This window comes from Ambystoma mexicanum, chromosome 3q, assembly GCF_040938575.1.
Source record: "Ambystoma mexicanum isolate Mex_15411 chromosome 3q, UKY_AmexF1_1, whole genome shotgun sequence".
In the NCBI taxonomy this organism is placed as follows: Eukaryota; Metazoa; Chordata; class Amphibia; order Caudata; family Ambystomatidae; genus Ambystoma; species Ambystoma mexicanum.
This window is the reverse complement of record NC_090926.1, coordinates 454,533,488-454,554,229: the sequence shown is the minus strand read 5'-3', so window position 1 is coordinate 454,554,229 and position 20,742 is coordinate 454,533,488. Positions and strand designations below refer to the sequence as shown.

The window sequence follows — 20,742 nt, the reverse complement described above, 5'->3', positions numbered from 1 at the left end:
GTGTAATCCAGGTTTCATGTGGTATACTAGCCACGGGCTGTGCTTCTCTGTGTGTAATCCAGGTGTCATGCAGTATTCTAGTCACGTCTGTGCTTCTCTCTGTGTAATCCATGTGTCCTGTAGTATTCTAGTCACGGATGTGCTTCTCTCTGTGTAATCCATGTGTCCTTTAGTATTCTAGCCATGGGCTGTGCTTATCTGTGTGTAATCCAGGTGTCAAGCAGTATTCTAGTCACGTCTGTGCTTCTCTCTGTGTAATCCATGTGTCCTGTAGTATTCTAGAAACGGCTGTGCTTCTCTCTGTGTAATCCATGTGTCCTGTTGTATTCTAGTCACGGGCTGTGCTTCTCTCTGTGTAATCCATGTGTCCTGTAGTTTTCTAGTCACGGGCTGTGCTTCTCGCTGTGTAATCCAGGTGTCCGTTAAGATTTTCAATGTGGTATTCTAGTCCCGGGCTATGCTTCTCTCTGTGTAATCCATGTGTCCTGTAGTATTCTAGCCACGGGCTGTGATTTTCTCTGTGTAACCCAGGTGTCCTGTAGTATTCTAGTCACGGCTTTGCTTCTCTCTGTGTAATCCATGTGTCCTGTAGTATTCTAGTCACGGGCAGTGCTTCTCTCTGTGTAACCCAGGTGTCCTGTAGTATTCTAGTCACGGCTGTGCTTCTCTCTGTGTAATCCATGTGTCCTGTAGTATTCTAGTCACAGGCTGTGCTTCTCTCTGTGTAATCCATGTGTCCTGTAGTATTCTAGTCACGGGCTGTGCTTCTCTCTGTGTAATCCATGTGTCCTGTAGTATTCTAGTCACGGGCTGTGCTTCTCTCTATGTAACCCAGGTGTCCGTTGAAGTTTTCAATGCAGTATTCTAGTCACGGACTGTGCTTTTCTGTGTGTAATCCAGGTGTCATGTTGCATTCCACCACAGGCTGTGCTTCTCTGTGTAATCCATATTCTAGTCATGGGCTGTGCTTCTCTGTGTGTAATCAAGGTTGAGGTGTTCAATGTCTTATTCTAGTCCTGCGCTATTCTTCTCTCTGTGTAATCCGTGTCCTGTAGTATTCTAGTCACGGCCTGTGCTTCTCTCTATGCAACCCAGGTGTCTGTTGAGGTTTTCAATGTGGTATTCTAGTCACGGACTGCGCTTTTCTGTGTGTAATCCAGGTGTCATGTTGCATTCCACCACAGGCTTTGCTTCTCTGTGTGTAATCCATATTCTAGTCATGGGCTGTGCTTCTCTGTGTGTAATCAAGGTTGAGGTGTTCAATGTCTTATTCTAGTCCCGCGCTATGCTTCTCTCTGTGTAATCCATGTGTCCTGTAGTATTCTAGTCCCGCGCTATGCTTCTCTCTGTGTAACCCAGGTGTCCTGTAGTATTCTAGTCACGGGCTGTGCTTCTCTCTGTGTAATCCATGTGTCCTGTAGTATTCTAGTCCCGCGCTGTGCTTCTCTCTGTGTAACCCAGGTGTCCTGTAGTATTCTAGTCACGGGCTGTGCTTCTCTCTGTGTAATCCATGTGTCCTGTAGTATTCTAGTCACGGGCTGTGCTTCTCTCTGTGTAATCCATGTGTCCTGTAGTATTCTAGTCACGGGCTGTGCTTCTCTCTGTGTAATCCATGTGTCCTGTAGTATTCTAGTTACGGGCTGTGCTTCTCTCTGTGTAATCCATGTGTCCTGTAGTATTCTAGTCACGGGCTGTGCTTCTCTGTGTGTAATCCATGTGCCCTGTAGTATTCTAGTCACGGGCTGTGCTTCTCTGTGTGTAATCAAGGTTGAGGTGTTCAATGTTTTATTCTAGTCCCGCGCTATGCTTCTCTCTGTGTAATCCATGTGTCCTGTAGTATTCTAGTCACGGGCTGTGCTTCTCTCTGTGTAACCCAGGTGTCCTGTAGTATTCTAGTCACGGGCTGTGCTTCTCTCTGTGTAATCCATGTGTCCTGTAGTATTCTAGTCCCGCGCTGTGCTTCTCTCTGTGTAACCCAGGTGTCCTGTAGTATTCTAGTCACGGGCTGTGCTTCTCTCTGTGTAATCCAGGTGTCCTGTAGTATTCTAGTCACGGGCTGTGCTTCTCTCTGTGTAATCCATGTGTCCTGTAGTATTCTAGTCCCGCGCTGTGCTTCTCTCTGTGTAACCCAGGTGTCCTGTAGTATTCTAGTCACGGGCTGTGCTTCTCTCTGTGTAATCCGTGTATCCTGTAGTATTCTAGTCACGGGCTGTGCTTCTCTCTGTGTAATCCATGTGTCCTGTAGTATTCTAGTCACGGGCTGTGCTTCTCTCTGTGTAATCCATTTGTCCTGTAGTATTCTAGTTACGGGCTGTGCTTCTCTCTGTGTAATCCATGTGTCCTGTAGTATTCTAGTCACGGGCTGTGCTTCTCTGTGTGTAATCCATGTGCCCTGTAGTATTCTAGTCACGGGCTGTGCTTTTCTGTGTGTAGCCAGGTTTTAGGTCCTACCTGTTGTCAGGGGCCCTGGCTCAATGCAGAGTATAATATCTTGACATGGACTGGCGCCAGAGTCTCAGCCCACGGAGGCCAAAGCCCACCATTGCAGGATTGCTGTTTTGGGTGGGGTCGGGATGGGGGGGCTGGAGGAGGGGGCTTGCTGAGGCTGGTCATGGTATGCCCCCCTGCTCAGCCCACTTAAAGACCTGAACTTCTCTGCATACAGCCCTGGATATTTGAGGTGCTTCTGCTTTGATACAAATGTTCCCCGCTAAGTGTACAGTTGCTTCTTAGAGCAGCAATTACCAGATATGAAATGCCCCCCAAAAATTACCCTATTGATGTCAGCCAGGTGTCATGTTGCATTCCACCACAGGCTGTGCTTCTCTGTGTGTAATCAAGGTTGAAGTGTTCAATGTCTTATTCTAGTCACGGGCTGTGCTTCTCTCTGTGTAATCCATGTGTCCTGTAGTATTCTAGTCACGGGCTGTGCTTCTCTCTATGCAACCCAGGTGTCCGTAGAGGTTTTCAATGTGGTATTCTAGTCACGGACTGTGCTTTTCTGTGTGTAATCCAGGTGTCATGTTGCATTCCACCACTGGCTGTGCTTCTCTGTGTAATCCATATTCTAGTCATGGGCTGTGCTTCTCTCTGTGTAATCAAGGTTGAGGTGTTCAATGTTTTATTCTAGTCCCGCGCTATGCTTCTCTCTGTGTAATCCATGTGTCCTGTAGTATTCTAGTCACAGGCTGTGCTTCTCTCTGTGTAATCCATGTGTCCTGTAGTATTCTAGTCACGGGCTGTGCTTCTCTCTGTGTAATCCATGTGTCCTGTAGTATTCTAGTCACGGGCTGTGCTTCTCTCTGTGTAATCCATGTGTCCTGTAGTATTCTAGTCACAGGCTGTGCTTCTCTGTGTGTAATCAAGGTTGAGGTGTTCAATGTTTTATTCTAGTCCCGCGCTATGCTTCTCTCTGTGTAATCCATGTGTCCTGTAGTATTCTAGTCACAGGCTGTGCTTCTCTCTGTGTAATCCATGTGTCCTGTTGTATTCCAGTCACGGGCTGTGCTTCTCTCTGTGTAATCCATGTGTCCTGTAGTATTCTCGCCACGGGCTGTGCTTCTCTCTGTGTAATCCATGTGTCCTCTAGTCAGTGGTGGAAATGGAAAAAATGTGGTGGGGGATCCCACAACCCACGGGCCGGGGTGAGGGGAGGAGTTTTGGGGGGCGCTGCCCGAGGGGGCGGGGCTCGTAGTTGACAACCAGCAATGCTGGAATACGTAAAAAAATTAATTAAAAAAACGCCTGCAACAGCAGCATTGGCTTTTGCCGCCGGCTTTGGCATTGGTGTGTACTGCACAATGTTCGCTACATGTACAACTGAAAGGAATGGGTTGTACATGTAGCGAACATTGTGCATTACACACCAGTGCCAAAGCCGCGGTAAAAGTCAATGCGGCCGTCGCGTGTGCTTTTGTTTTTCTGGTTTTTTTTAACGATTCCAGCACGGTTCAGGGGCTTGGGCGGCTGACTGGCCGGATCCTGAGATCCGGCTCCATATCTGGTGCCGGATCTCAGATCCGCCGAGAGCTGGCCCAATGACCAGCACTGCCTGTAGTATTCTATTCACGGGCTGTGCTTCTCTGTGTGTAACCCAGGTGTCCGTTGAGGTTTTCAATGTGGTGTTCTAGTTGCGTGCTGTGCTTCTCTTGTGTGTAACCCAGGTGTCAGGTTTTCAGTTTCTCTTCAAGTGGCCGTAGGGTGATGTTATTGTGTGGTATACCAGCAAATGGTTGCTTGACAGTAGCCGTACAGTGTTGTTTTTTTTTATCATGCATACCCTTTTTGCTGTGAAATTGGGCATGCAATGGAACTGTGAGATCAGATGGATCGTCTGTGGACAGATTTACAGAGATGACATTCTTTTGAACATATGAAGTGGTTCTAGTCTGTTGTGCCCTTTGTGGCGAAGTGGTTGTGTCTCCTTTCTCGTACTTGGTTTCGCGCGCTCTGCGTGGCCGCCCGCAGCAGCGCGGGTATCCGCGAAGCGCTGACCGCACGGCACAGGAACTATCCGAAATGATTCGCGTGTCAGGGAAGCTGCGGCGGGTTCGCTGCTCGTGCTGTTCTCTGCAGTCCGAGGCGGGGCTGGGGCTGTTCGCATCCGCTGCCGCGGGAGACGTGCTACACTTCCCGCCGCGGCGATCGCGATCGCGCCATTTCCAGCGCAGACAGAGAGATGCATTGATTTGCCAGCGCATGAAACGAAGCGGCTCCCCGACTCGGGCACAGGGATATCAGAAGCCATGGTTGGCAAAGACTGGTCGCTGTTCATTGCATGGGGTCCGGGCAGAGCTGCATCTCTCTTGAACATGAATTCATTCATGAACAATCGAATGATTATCCGAGAAGGGCGGGACCCGGAACACCAGGCTGCACTCGTATGTGAAGAGAGGAATAAGTAGGGACACATGGTTGTAAATCCTTGGGGGCAAAGGCGAGTAACACCTGGAAGCGTAGAAAGCCCCCCTGAACGAGTGGCATTTGCTGGCGATTCCCTATAAAGCTAGCCGATGAAACCGCCCGCATTATAAGTGGAAGAGGGCAGAGCATTAACGGGCAGCGGCATGCCGCCTGCACTCTAGCTGTGTGGGTACTGCAGAGGGGTGTGCATGGAGAGGGCCCGCTCACCACTCCACGCCCCTTCTCTCCAGTGAGGCGCACTTCCAGCCTCTGGGCAAGCGCGACCATTCCTACTCGCTTAGTCAAGCGTGGAGCATGTTTACCGGACACCGAGCTCCAGAGCCCCCACGGAGAGATGGGTCATTCCAGTGAAGCCGCAGCCAGGCTGCCCCTCGTGATCGCCACCGCTGTCCTGTTACATGCCTGGCGGGGATTTCCTCATCAGCCATGTCCGATGAAGGGGCTATCCGCATGCTTTCAGCCTCCTCGCAGAAATCTGGCACCCTGAACTATAATGAGGGAATAGCAACTGCAGCTTAGCCAATCCGTGGCTCTTTGGCTATGCGTGGGCGGTGTTTCAGTTGCAGGCTAAACTAAGCCACTCGCGAAGTACAGCTTAGGGGACCGAGCAACAGCTCTCTTTGCACAGCCCCGCTCCTCCTTTCACCCAGAATTCTGGCAAATGGCAAGACGTCGTAACACTGTATATACCTCACTAGACATACACACCTGTCAGTCTATTGCAAACGAGGGTTGTGGACCACCCCCTTTACATCAAATCATGCCCGAGACCCTAGTGCTGCATACGAGATTAGCGGCACTAGATTGCCCTGCGACAAATGACGGGCGAAGCCCTCACCTAACCCTATAGCCACTGCCGGTTCGGCATGGGGTCTGCAGGCCCCTGTGTGACAGGTACAAATGCTCAAATATCCCTGATATCAACTGGGCGCTAGTCCTGCATGTCGCATTGTGTATGGAGGACTGGACTCATTTAAATACCCATGTCACATAACGCCATCTTTACTGTCTGTTCCTGTGCTTTGACACAACGAATACACGCTCATAGAAAGAAAGTGTCTGAGTGGGTTAACACACGTCTGTGCGTTTCCAGGGCTTTAAAAGCTCGGGGTGTCGGCTCCAATGATTGGACGAGGGTGGTTCTCTCAGCCAATGGGCTTTGTGGCTGAGACCAGATCATCTCTCGCCCTTCTCCTGCCTCTCCCCGAAGCTGTGTGACTCCCCACACTCTCCCCTACCTTCATACACACACAGGAGGCAGAGGAACCGAAGCAACCTCGTCCCGCCGAACGCTGCCTTCAGTGAATGACTGGACGTGCTCTGCAGCCCGGACACAACCCTCTGTCGGTTCTCCCTCGCTCTCGGCTGCCCATACAGGCATTTCCAACATAACCCCGCAAGAGTAACATGCACGGAATGTGCCCGGCAATCTCTCTGCAGGCGTGGAGGTGGCAGGCGCTCTGCTTGCTCTCTCTCTGGGGCTGGGGCTCCGCGCAGCTCCGGTACTCGGTGGTGGAGGAGTCCGACCCAGGCACCGTGGTGGGGAACGTGGCTCGGGATCTGGGACTGGACGCTGGCACTGTGTCCGAGCGCAGGCTGAGGCTGGGGTCCGAGGGCGGCGGGCAGTACTTCACACTCAGCGTGGAGAACGGAGAGCTACTTGTGAACGCGAAGATAGACCGGGAACGGCTCTGCGGGGCCTCGCCGAGCTGTGTTCTCTCCCAGGAAGTGGTCATTGCAAACCCCCTGGAACTGTTCAGCTTGGAGGTGGAGATTCTGGATGTTAACGACAACGCTCCTGTTTTCCCCACTGCTGACAGATTTGTACGGGCTACAGAAGTGCTGGCCACGCCTGGAACTCGATTTCCACTAGAGAGCGCTATCGATGCAGACGTCGGATTAAACTCTGTCAGTCACTACACCCTGAATAAAAACCAATACTTTTCACTCAGTGTGAGCACTCTAAAAGACGGGTCCCTGCTGCCCGAACTGGTGCTGGAAAAAGCTCTGGACAGAGAGCACCAGGGGACTCACCACTTGATCCTGACAGCGTCAGACGGAGGCGCCCCGCCCAGGTCTGGAACGGCCGTCGTGACTGTCATTGTCCTGGACGTAAATGACAATGCCCCCCTGTTCAACCAGTCTGTGTATAAAGTGAAACTTAGCGAAAATGCCGCGCTCAGCACGGTGGTCCTCACGCTGAACGCCTCCGACGCCGATGAAGGTCTGAACGGCGAATACGAATATTCGTATGCAGATCACACTGCGGATTCCGCTCGCAGGTTGTTCTTCCTGGACCCAGTTACAGGGCAGATTCGAGTGCAAGGGGCTCTGGATTTCGAAGAAGCCCGTTTTTATGAGATCCACGTGACAGCCAGAGACAAAGGCGTACCGGAAATGGAAGGTCGCTGCATTGTTCAGGTGGAAATAGAGGACGTGAATGATAACGCTCCGGAACTTGTAGTGATCTCCCTGGAAACCTCCGTGCCAGAAAACACTCCTTCGGGAACTGCAGTGGGGCTTTTTCAAGTCAAAGACAGGGATTCCGGCCAAAACGGAGAGGTTCGTTTAGAATTACTAGCCAGAGTTCCATTTCAAATCAAGTCATTTAAAAAGCATTATTCGCTGCTCACGGATGGGGTTCTCGATAGGGAGAGTGTGCCCCAATACACCATTGAAATGATGGTTACAGATTTGGGGTCCCCTCCCCTGCGTATACAAAAAACTATAGTTCTTAATGTTTCTGACATCAATGACAACCCTCCTCAGTTCCCACACCCAGTCCTGAATGCTTTTATCAAGGAAAACAATGATCCAGGTGTGTTGCTGTACACAGTATCGGCCACTGACTCCGACGAGGGGGATAATGCGCGCATATCCTACTCCATCCTACAAAGCCAGATAGAAGGCTCCCCGGTCTCTTCGTTTCTGTATATCAGCTCCAGCAATGGAAATATCTATGTCCAGCGCTCTTTTGATTATGAGGCCGTACAAGTCGTGGCCATTACAGTCTTGGCAGAAGACGGTGGGTCGCCAATGCTTAGCTCCAACCTCACTGTCTTTATATATATTTCTGATCAAAATGATAATGCCCCTGTGATTCTGAACCCCGTTACATCACATGGTCTCACCGTGGATCACAAGATACCCCGGTCTTTCTCGGTAGGCTATCTCGCCCTTAAAGTCACTGCAGTGGATGCAGACTCTGGTCACAATGCCTGGCTATCCTATAGTCTTCTGCAGTGTACAGACCCCTCCCTATTTCGGATATCTGCATATTCGGGTGAGATCAGAGCTGCCAGGGGTTTCCAAGAGAGGGACAACCAGACACAGAAGCTCATCATCCATGTGAAGGATAATGGAGATCCCCCTTTGTCATCCACAGTCACCGCCCTCCTATCGTTGGAGGACACACTCGCTGACGAAAGTGTCCAGTCTGCTGATTTCCACAAACACACTAATGACACATCGGACATGACCCTGTATTTAATTATCTCTTTGGTGTCTATCAGTGTGCTGGCTCTGGTTACTTTCATCATTCTTTCAGCTAAATGCCTCAGGAAGAAACATCATAGGACCACATGTTGCTGTTGCCCCGAAAAGCCACAAGCCATGGGCTTTCCTAAGTATTCCTACCCCACCCTCCAGTTGACTGCGGATGGGAATTTGAGGTATGCAGCCGAGGTGAGCATCAGGCCAGCCGATGGGCAGAGCCAGTGTTACAGGACTTGTTTGACACCAGAGTCAGACAACAGCGATTTCACCTTTCGGAGACCCTTGAACTTTCCGGAACTAAGAGACATGGCCAATGGAACGGATACTTGTGCTGCCTTGATAAGTGGATTACAGGATCCCAGCCAGGTGAGGTAGCGTTCTACTTGCTTAATCACCACTCCTGACCCAGTGGTTAGTGTGTTTTACACGGGAAGATAGATAAATTGATAGCATTGTGGGAGCTGTGGCATATGAAAAAGGCTTCCCTCCTTGAACTGATGGGCCTCAGAACATCAACTCCAGTGGCGGGAGTGAGATGCGAACTGGAGGACTTCTCAATAAAGGGAACGAGTTGAGGTAAGGATGCTGTATATTATCAGACCTAGATGTAAACCAAGTACCCCATTATGACAAATAAGGCTGCAATAGAACTTTTGTTATCAGATAAGGAAGCCTCTTTCCCAAGTTTAAGGACATTTAAAGCCAAATGAGATCACTGCATTGGGGACACTTTAAAAAAAGAAATGATGATAACACAGAGTAGTGAAGAGATTTATAAGAAAAGAGAAGAGACAAAGCCATGGGGGAGGGTTGCTCTAAGATGAAGGACTTGGAGATCTTAGACCCCTGCAGAGGATTTGCACTTGAAGCAAGTTGGAAGGAATGCCTGGATGAAATGCGGACTCCTAATCTCAGTAGAATGTTGACTGGTGTCATGCTGAGCCATCTACCTCTGGGTATGAAATGCAGTGAATGGCGGCAGACCAAAGACCAACAGCCATTGAGTTGTCGGTGTAGCTGGGTACAAAGTGATGGCTTGTGCACTTTTTCTAGATATGCAGATGCAAGCATCCCTAAAGTGTACTGTGACTGCAAGCCATCGGGAAAGCAACCCCAGCAAGATCTACGGTAGTTTCTATGCAAAAGCAGAGCTGCAGAAGAGTTGCAACATTGCAGGACCTAGACTAATGAATGGAATTGGAGTGTGATGTGAAGAAAAGGCCGTTTAGATTTTTGAATGAAATATGTGATATATTTTTGTGTTCTTTTTTTTATTTTCTTAGAAATTCTGGTAAAAAGATGTATCAGGGCTCACAAAATCTACTAGCTCACTCGCATTGGTAAGGAGATTTTAGGAATGGCAGGTACTATTCACATGGGGCTAGTCCTGGCTTGCAAGTATAATGATGTTTGAAACTTTTATTTGCCATTTACTGCTAACAAGGTTTTTTTGTTGTTGCAGAAAATGGCAAGTAAAGCTTTCACTGTGCATGGCTGCCCTTTGGGTGGCAGCATTGCACCAAATATGAAGTGTGTTCTTGATGACATCCTCCATTTTACAGAGAACACTGGTAAATATGTTGTCACCCATCACCATGGGGTGAATGCATTTCTCTTAGGTTGAGTATTTAAACTAAGGAACTCAACCCTGCAGGTCTACTGGGATTTTTAAGAAATTGAGAGCCCTGTTTATGATCGAGGGATCCAATATTCTGTTGCACAGAAGTATAGTATCAGATGGTATCAAGATGGGCTGCAGACATGTGACTGAGCAAATCCTTGTGTACTATACATCATGGTTCTGAGGTGTATGATCATCAAGAACATAGTATAGGATGTGAACTGAACTTTGCTCTGCTATGCATATATAATCCAGGTCATGTAACTGGGGAGCTAAGCTACTTATCTGCACTCTCAGCCATGGGACATGTTCCAACAACTCTGTAAGCTTTGCAGGTCAGTCTTTGCTAATAGAAGGTAATTCACAATGGTGCAGTGCAGGCGATGTGTAAGGTTTTCAGTAGAGTTAAGTGCTGATTATATGCATGTCACCCGCATGTGTGCATATTGTGTTATACATTTGCCATTAGAATGTATGCATTGCTTTGACTGGGTGTTTCTCTGAACTGATACAATAAATGATGAGAAAGAAGTGAACACTGATGTGAATCCTCATTGTATAGATAAGTGGGGTGAACGTAATAGGCGGTGGATACCACCTCTGCGCTTCAGCTTTTGTCAAGTTACTCTGTAAGGTTATCATGTTGAGCAGCAGCAGAATCTTCTGTGTTGACAAACGTGTTCCGTTAACACTATATCCATGTGGTAATGTGGAAAGAAAAATTCCAAACCTTGGTGCTTTACGATTTGTTAACGCTTTATTGTTTTTTGTCATAGTTTTGCCTTTTTGGGCTGATGCATACTTCACGCTGTTTGTACATTGCTGCAAAATGGGCTTCAGGACGCTCTCCACGATGCCGCAGTTATATCACTGTGAGACTTTAATGTTCTTGTCATCTGGGCACAGCACTCCCTCATCTAGTTTGACCCAAGGAAACGAGAGTCCTTTCTGTTATTCTGTGAAACGCAAATCCAAACATCAAAATGAGGGCAAAGACGCCATGCAGGTGACAATGCCTTCTTTAATGGTCCCCAACTCTCGCGCTCCCCTGGGATCCGGGTCTCGGGCCTCACTTTCAGTCCACCCCCCACCACTGAAATTGGGCCAGCGGGGCTAGGGAAGACATCAAGGAAAACAAGGGGGAGGCATAATGGGAGGCACAACCCTCTAAGGACTAATCATGCAGAACCCAATTTCAGGGAGTGTTTTGGATAGTCTTATGCTTTGCCTTGAGAGAATGCTATGAATTTTGGAAAACATGTGTTGGCACAAAAAGGCAACACTATAACAAAAAACATTTATTTAAACACACATCACCAAGGTGTGGAATTTGTCTTTATCATTCTGTACGGCGACAGTGGTTCGCCTATTCGATGACTTGAGCCGGATGCATCATGCTCTACAATTTAGCAGCTATAAGAACTCAAGTAGCGTTTTTTTAAATACATATTTAAACATTAACATACAAAGCATTGAAGATCAAGACATTATTCTTATGCTGAGGTCAATCCCCCATTTACATGAAAATAAGAGCTTTTCTATAGCGTGCCATTACACTGTTATTGTTATGTGTGTTACCTGACTGCAGAGGGTTTTGGCAGATTTGAAAACTAGGCACTTAACTTTAGAAATAACTGTTCAAAGAAAATGTTGATTACTTTTACGTGTACTTACAGTATCCGTGAATTGGATGAGGCAGTGTTAAAGAAGGTGAAACCTGCAATTTCCTGATTCGCTCATGCATAGCAAATGGGCTTTCTGTGCTGGCATAGTCTCCTTCCTGTATGCATAAACAAACTCTGGTATGCCATAATGTTGCTATCTCTGTACACGAATAGCCATTTGGCAGAGGGACCATTGAGGACTGACCCTCTCGGGGAAACTATGACTGGTGGTGAGATCCATCTATCACAGGATGGTGGATGAGCAAGCCTTGCACCTGTCCTAGAGATGATCTCAATTTTCTCTTAGAATAAAAGACTATCACCACATCACTCGCATGCACAGCGGGTGCCCAGCATCCTGGGAAGAGAAAGCAGCGACAGTGGCTGATGTTCTAGCTGCCTTAATTATTTGTGGCGTCCACGACGGGCACATGTCATCCCTACAATACACCATAGTCATCCCAGCAAGTCTTTTCCGTGACATTCTCCTCCTTAAAGACCCGCCGCCCCCTTCTAATAGATACAATTATTTTCTTCAAAATGGACGCTTCATTATAATATAAAAATTTGACCATATATAGAGTAATTGTATTAAATGGCAGGGGTCTGCAACCTGTGTCTCTCCATATGTTTTGGACTCAAACTCCTATGATCTCCACTACTGATTGTGTTGGCTACGTCTGATGGGAGTTCTAGTCGAACACATCTGGAGATCAGGCCCTTAATGCTTTTGGTTACTACCATACGGGAAGAAGGGAGAGGGGACCCAGCACAAAGTTTACATCATTATTTGTGGGGAATGGCTAAGACATCTAGGGGTGTTAATCCTGCCCTTGGCCCCCACCACTGCTTCCTCAAGTCAGCATACTAGACTTTTCATTAGTGGTTTTAATGACTGCGCCTTTTTCCATTCTTGGGATTGTTGTTCGTGCAGACTGGGAAAACTTTCTAGAAAAAGGAACTTCTGGAAAATGTACATTGCCCCAGGATCATCTAGCCCTCCAGGCTTTCTTTCAAAGGGTTTCACCCCAGAATCAAGAGCGGGGCCTAGAAGGGCAATGCTCACCCTTTTTCATACACTCTTTTAACAGAGGTTTAACTTTTTTGCAAAACCACTTACAAACAACAATTTCCCATGTTAGTACTGTTTGGCCAGTGTTGCATAACCAGCTGAGGTACTCTGCCCGCGCCTTGGAAACATGGATGTGAGAGTGAGTGGTACTGATTGGCCTGTGTTTCTTTCAGCCACTAGATGCTGCCGCTGTGGTTACCACAGAGATTAAGCTGTAGGATAACACATGTTTGCAACGTGTGCATATATAGCGAGCCATTTGAGAAAGGTGGGTGAACCCATAGGCCTCAAGTCACGGTGCCATTCGTTATTATAGGGAGATACCTTGCGCTCTTCTGCAGTACATTGAAGTGTTCAAGTGAATGAGTAGCTTCTATGTACGCCCAGCAGACACATGCGTGAACGCGAGACCGCCTGTCTTTGCGCACGCGTTGCTTCTTCTTTGTATTGGAAGTCACGTGGGTAATGTTTACAAACTTCTGCTGTCAGAAACTCAGCTTTCGCTTTCTGCCCTGCCTGCTATCATTCACTTCACCCCAGTGATAATGTCACCTGCTTCTCCCCTGCATCTCTGGGCCCTTGAAATCCACAGTGCGCACCCCTCGGTGGAAGTGAGCATCCGTCCTGCAATCGTGAGATTTACACACGGAAGTTGTGGTCTCACATAATGGCGGTTCCATTGCTTTGTCAGCATTTCAGGATTGTATTGAGGTTTGACTCTCAAAAGATGCATTTTCAGTGTTCACATGAATTCGTATTTTAGAACAATATGCCTGCAAGCATTGTTTTTGCAAGCCTCTGGTGTTCCCTTCGAGGACTTTATCAGGTTATTAATTGACTTGAATAGTTTGTCAGAAAAAGTTAGGGCTTGAGTAGTGTGAAGCGTCAGTGATGACATGGTTTAAACCCCATTTGGCTAACTCTGTGGTTTTGCCACTGCTATTAAAGGAAGTTCGCCTGCCTTGGCTCTGCTTTTATTCTTAGAATGTACTTGTTGGTTGTGACGCATCTGCTATCATGAAGGTTATTTCCATTCAGTTCGGAAGAAAATGCTCGATAGATTAACTGATCACGATTGGTCTGTGTGGTCTTTATAAAGCAGGACCATTTGATAAAACAAAAGCTATTTAGCAACTCGACATGTAGTTCTCTACTTACTGTTTTCATGATATCATTAATAAAATGAACTCTTAAACATATACAAAACATGCTCTATTCCTAGCAATGTTTTTATATTGAGTCCTTTCAGTCTGTGCACCTTTAAGAAGGCGTGTCCACTGGGTTGAAATGAGACGACGTTTTAGCCAATGCGCAGCGAGACTCAGACTAGATCTTGTCTTCGACTGCGCCGAATATCCTCCCAGCAGAGCCTTGCCTCCTCTCAATCCCTCCTACTGTCGGCACACTGTCAGGAGCTGACACTGAGCAACGCTTGCGGCAGCTACCGACTGTAGAGAAAAGCGGTGCTTGCTTAGCAGACAGGCTCCTGCCCGCCCTCCCTTATCAGCCGCCCACTAGAAGAACCACTCGATTATACAACTAATCTCTGAGGGGGAAACGCGGTGGCAAGCATGGATCCAGAAAGCCCGATGCGGACTTGGAGATGCCAGGCGCTGTGCCTCTTCCTTCTCTGGGGCTGTGTCTCCGCCAAGCTCCGGTACTCGGTGCTGGAGGAGTCCGAGCCGGGGACCGTGGTGGGGAACGTGGCTCGGGATCTGGGGCTGGACGCTGCAGCCCTGTCTGGGCGCAGGCTGAGGCTGGGATCTGAGAGCAGCGCCCAGTATCTCACCGTGGATCTGCTGAGCGGGGATCTGATGGTGAATGAGAAGATGGATCGGGAGAGCCTGTGTGCAGCCACTCCCACCTGCATCCTGACAGAGGAGCTGGTTATTGAAACCCCCCTGGAGCTGGTCCGGCTGGAAGTGGAGGTTCTGGATGTAAATGACAACGCTCCCAGTTTCCTCACTGCTGACCATGTTGTGCGGATCACGGAGGTAGCAACTGCGGGGAGTAGATTTCCACTAGAGAGCGCCATAGACCCAGACATCGGGATGAATGCGGTCAGCAATTACAAGCTGAGTTCGAACGAACACTTCTCTCTGGACGTGAAACAAATCAGGGATGGGAAACTCCTGCCAGCCCTGGTCCTGGAAAAACCTCTGGACCGAGAGGCACAAGAGCAGCACCAGCTGATCCTCACTGCCTCTGATGGGGGCAGTCCAGCGAGGACCGGCACAGCCAGGATAACTGTCATTGTGCTGGATGTGAACGACAACGCCCCCGTCTTCAACCAGTCTGTGTACAAAGTGAAACTAAGCGAGAATGCGCCTCTTAAGACGTCACTGATCACACTGAGCGCCACTGACAGCGACGAAGGACTTAATGGCCAGGTGGAATATTCCTTTGACAAACACACTGCCGAGGCAGTCCGCAGGTTGTTTTATCTGAATTCCCGAACTGGAGAAGTCGGTGCAGAAGGAGCGGTCGATTTTGAAGAATCCGATTTCTACGAACTTCACGTCAAAGCCACAGACCGGGGGGTGCCACAAATGCAAGGAGGCTGCGTTATCCAGGTAGAAATAGAAGATGTCAATGACAACGCCCCGGAAGTGATCTTAACCTCCTTGGCACATTCGGTTCCCGAGAATGCCGCCATTGGCACTGCAGTGGGGCTTTTCAGAGTGCGAGATCGGGACTCTGGCCTGAATGGGAAAGTCCACGTGGACCTATCCCCAGGCGTCCCATTTAAGATCAGGTCATTTGAGAATCACTACTCCCTGGTCACGGATGGACAGCTGGACAGGGAAAGCAGGGCTCAGTATTCCATCCAGCTGAGTGTTTCAGATAGTGGGTCTCCACCTCTGCACACACAGAAAAGCCTGGTTTTCAACATTTCAGACGTCAATGATAACCCTCCACAGTTTTCTCAGCCTTTCATCAATGCCTACATCCGAGAGAACAACGAAGCTGGCGCTCTGCTGTGCACCGTGTCCGCCTCTGATCCGGATGAGGGCGAGAACTCGCGCATAACCTACTCCATAGCCGAGAAGCAGATAGAAGGCTCCCCCGTCTCATCCTTTCTCTACATCAGCTCCAACACCGGCCACATCTACGCTCAGCGATCCTTCGATTACGAATTTCTCCAAGTTTTGCAAATTAATGTTCTTGCAGAAGATGGCGGTCACCCCAAACTGAGCTCCAATGTGTCTGTTCTTATATACATTTCCGATCAAAATGACAACGCCCCTGTGCTGGTGCACCCAGCACCCTCCAGAGAGCTTACAGTGGATCTCAGGATCCCCCCCACATTCCCAGTGGGTTACCTGGTCACTAAAATCACAGCAGTAGACGCTGACTCTGGTCACAATGCCTGGATCTCCTATAGTATTCTGCAGAGCCCAGACCCCACTCTTTTTCGGATATCCCCCTACACTGGAGAGCTGCGAGCGGCCAAATCCTCTCTAGAGCGCGGGAACCTAACCCAGAAACTGCTTATTCTAGCCAAAGACAATGGGGCGCCACCATTGTCCACTACTGTCACCATCCTCCTCTTACCCGAGGAACACGCCATACTGGACACTCCCACATCTCACGAGTACCACCAAACTCCCAGGGACGGCGCTGACATGACCCTTTATCTGATTGTTTCTTTAGTGGCCATCAGTGTTCTTTGTCTGGTCACTTTCATCATCCTGTCCGCAAAATGCATTGTGGGGGAAAGCCCCCTCACCTCCGTGTGCTGCTGCGCTGACACACCACAAACTGCAGATTTCACTAAACAGACACACCCAACTCTACAGCTAAATGCCGATGGGTCCCTGACCTATGGAGAGGTCAGCATGAGGCCAAGCAACCCCCTTACTCAGGGCTACCGGGCCTGCTTATCCCAAGTCTCAGACACCAGTGACTTCACCTTCATGAAACCTCCAAGCTTTCCCGAACCCACGGGGCATGCGACTGGAACAGACCCCTTTATGTCTGGTGCTATTATAAACGAGCTGAGCCAGGTGAGCTTGCACTTTTGGTTCTTGCTTCATTGGTCTTGTATCCATCGTGCTTTTAGATACTTATGACACGTGCATTTGCGTTTTACACTAATCCGGGCTTATTTCCATGGGTTAAATCTGACAACCTGTGTGTGCTTAGGGGCAGTGTGTATGCTGCAGATGCCAGTAGGGCCTGTACATGGTGTCTGCACTTATCAGCATAATTTGGTATTGAGGGCAAACGTTGATTGGTGTTTCTCTGATAGTAAATGTACAAGTCGCCACTAATAGTTACTTTTGCTTGTGGGTACGACATTGAATGAATAATTTGATTTTCGTGCGTCTTAAACAGGAGGCTGTTAATTAAATGTTTTTAAGAGTCGTACATGACATCAAAACAAAGATATTTTAAAATGACAAGCGTAAAATTCAAGGTCTCCTTGGAATACTGCGGTCCTTGTGTTGGCATGAAAACGGGTAGTGGCTGTGGATCAGCTTTCGCTTTCACTTTCGGTTTGCCCTCCCACTCGTCCTGTGTGTGCCTTCCCTCTGCTCACAGGCAGCAGGTAAGGTGCTTCGCAGCCCTGTCCCGGTACTAATTATCCGAGAGCAGTCTTTTTTGTGACCCGATTACCTTGTATTTAAGGAGTGTGCGTATGTTTGGGGAAGTAGGGGTGCTTGGAAGTGTGAGCTAAGGCTGGTGTGTGACGTGCGCAGTCCTGTCTAGAGGTCGCTCCGTGGTTACAGTTATCTGTCCTTGCCTCCCTCGTTTCCCCTGGCCCCAGTTTTTCTTCTTCGGGCAGAGTTAATATTCCCAATGTAGTGAGTGGGTAGCAGGGACTCGGGTTAAATCTGAAACTGTCTACGCAGTCCCGTGAACACTGCTACGTATAGTTTCGCCGGGATGTACACTTTACCTATGTTTTTTAGTGTGCAGAATAACAGAACGAGTGAGCGTGGGGTAATGTGTACAGGCCTGGACTTAATCTGCCCCGTGAGGCTGGAGTAGATGTGGGCGGGGTTATCTTAAAAAGTAAGCAGACAGTGTGACCGCAAATGCACAAGAGCCTTTATTACGTCACATTCAATATTTGAGCCGCAATTAATCGTCTTACAGCAAAAAAATCATGTTTGCTGGTCTCGGGACTGGTAGTCATTGTGTGTTCTCCTCCAATTTGGGGGTTCACTTGTTAACACTGAGGCATTATATCAGAAAATCTAAGGGGTAGAAGCAGTGCTGGAAATGCACAAAATGTTCTGGGGGAACTGCCCCCCCCACCCCTTCACGTGGGGGGCGGTGGATTCTCTGAGGTGAGGGCGGCACTGGGATCTGATTGGCAGTGGTGTAGGTGGGACTGGGGCGTAGGCAGAGCTAAGTGTTGAATTATGTGCGTGCCCAGAATATTGGATGCCGGCTGCTGCTTTGCATTAAAAACAAGGCTCATTTTGGGAACATAAGAATGGCCACCAATTTATCAAACAGGTCTGTGCTAGCAATTGAAATGTTCATTCCTTCTGAGCATGCAGTGCGCACTTGTTATGGTGCTCATTTCCTCTGTCAGAATAGTCACCCTGATAGTGAATTGTGTGCAAAGAATGAGACAAATATAGAGCTTTAGACAGTTTCATTGTTGTGAGTTGGGGCTGTTGAGCAAAGGATGACTTACAGATGCAGTCTATGAGCGTGTTGCATGTCGAGGCTCAGCTGCACGCATAGAAATGCTGCATCTGGCAATATGTCTTTAAGCGTTCCACTGAGCATCGATTAAAAACCCCCGCACCCCATCGTTGAGGAAGCTCACTGCCTCTCTTCCCCTGACTGCTTGTGTCTGAGATATGTCGAGCCTGGTGGCAGTTTCCTGAATGCTGTGTCTCAGACTCGTGGCAGTCCGGGGCAGAGAACTTTCTCAACTTGGGGAGGAGGGTGGGGGGGGGGGTTGGTCCTCGTTTCTACACGGAACGGTGCTCGGGCAGTTTTTGCCGGAGCGCATCTCCGTCTTGTTCCGGCCCAATTTCTTCCTTGGGTAGAAGTACATTTCTCCCTTTGAAATGTGCCTTTGACCTAGACCCCCATCACCCCCCCCATCAGCAATTCATCCATGGCTTTTACCAATTTCCAAAGTTACAAGCAGAGTGAGTGGGGAAGCGTAACCCACTGGAAATCACCTGTGTTTCTCTTGTTGTTGCAGCAAAATGTTGACAGCGTCGCGTGTATTGTGAGGCACTACTGGGCTTTCCGAAACTGCCTTTCAACTGAACATGTTTATTGGGGCGTTAGAACATATTTCACCTGCCTCTATTGCCAATGCGAGGTTAACTTGTGTTCAGCGCTGATCATTGGGCCGGCTCTCGCCGGATCCGGGATCCGGCACCAGAGGTGTAGCCGGATCTCAGGATCCGGCCAGAGTAAGCTGCCCCAAACCCCTGCTCTGCGATAGGGGAGAAGAAGAAAAAAAGTGCCTGCAAGCAAACTGTTACTTCCTCTGGTGGCCCCATGCAAGAGGTCACCAGAGAAAGTTACAGACCTCAGCCACGATCCAGTCTTCAGCCATGACCCGGTGTATTTATTTATTTATGCAATGTTTGTCGGATACATGGACCCAAATTACTTATTTATGCAATGTTTTTCGGATGGATACCTGTATCCGACAAACATTGCATAAATAAATAACTATACAGGTATCCGTAATTAAATAAATATGGAGGTATCCGACAAACATTACATACATAAATAAATATCCCTATTAACATAACACACGATGCAGCCACCCAACTGCTTCAGTGGCGAACTGAAATCACTTTGTTTGAATAGCATCTAAGGGGAAGTTTTTTGTTATAAAATGGAATGCAAATTGTGCTTTTTAAAGAATATTTACTCAGCAACACTGGTCAAAACTATTATCTGCATAGTGAAGTAACTCCTCACCAGTGCCATGGAAGTGGTTTAAAGTGGAATTGATATATAGTTTGGAAAAGAAGAAGCATGAAAGAATTTGCGCCGTTTTAAACTATTATTATGGACATTTCCTTTGATCGGAGGTCAACTGCCAGCTCCGCCCCCTTAGCCCCGCCTCCTCGGGCACAGCCCCCCAAACTCCACCCCCACCCCGGCCCTTGTGGTATCCCCCACCAATTTTTTTCCATTTCCACCACTGCTTGTGGTGCAATCTTTTTGTGATTTATTAAAAGAAATTATTCTACTGTATTGTAGTCTGGTTACATTTTCTCTGTGCCTACATTTCCGGATTATCAGAGCTACATGTTGGATAGCAAGAGCTGCTGTTTCCCTTGGCAGTGCTTTATAACAGAGCAGCTGCGTGCACTGCCAGGGCTGCAGTCACTAATTTGTGCTGTTTGTGTGGGGGTACCCGACAGGAAGGCGTTTCCACCGCCTGGGAGTGACAGGACCTTTAAACCAATGGGCTGCGGATCAGACACTAGATCTAGGTGCACATCGCGCTACTCTGCTCCTATTGGAGCGGTGGATCCGGGCGCTCTCCTCCCTCTCTCACAGGGAGACTCCCAAAGACGGTGCAGACACAGAGAGGGGGTGGTGTTTGCAGGGTGGCGCTAGTACAGTGTAGTAGCGTTTTCCAGGTGCTGAACCAGACACTGCTTGGTGGCGGGGCTGCTGCGGGACACAGAGCTTGTGGGTTTCCTCTCCAGAAACTAGTATGACCTGCCTCTGGTCCTCGCCATTGTGTACTTGGCAGAGTGGGGAGTGTGACAATATCCCAATCTACAGGATCTTTTGGGAATAGACGTGACCCTATTGTGAATGCTTGTTCTTCATTTGTGGCCGAAGATCTGGTCTAGAAACTGATGTATTTACACTTAAAAGGTATCCCTTTTGCCTTCCCCATCTAAATCCTTTTATGAGTGATATTGCACCAGTGTCCGCAATGTTCTAATAATGCGCTCATGTTGGCATGCATTGTCTATTCTACAGAAGACGAGTTTATCTTTCAGATTGTTTGGAGC

At 48.5% G+C, this 20,742-nt stretch overlaps 1 protein-coding gene across 44 annotated transcripts in view; it reads left to right on the top strand.

Annotated features, from left to right (window-relative positions):
• LOC138582666 (protocadherin gamma-C3-like) overlaps positions 1-20,742 on the top strand; it is a 1,158,828-nt gene that overhangs the window by 976,619 nt on the left and 161,467 nt on the right. The window contains exon 1 of one of the 44 annotated variants that reach the window (XM_069654142.1): positions 14,150-16,782. The exons of the other annotated variants lie outside the window; for them this stretch is intronic. Within the exon in view, the coding sequence (XP_069510243.1) occupies positions 14,347-16,782 (2,436 nt within the window). The 5' untranslated portion in view covers positions 14,150-14,346. Of the gene's footprint in view, positions 1-14,149; positions 16,783-20,742 lie in introns of those variants that run through there. 44 annotated transcript variants of the gene reach the window in all.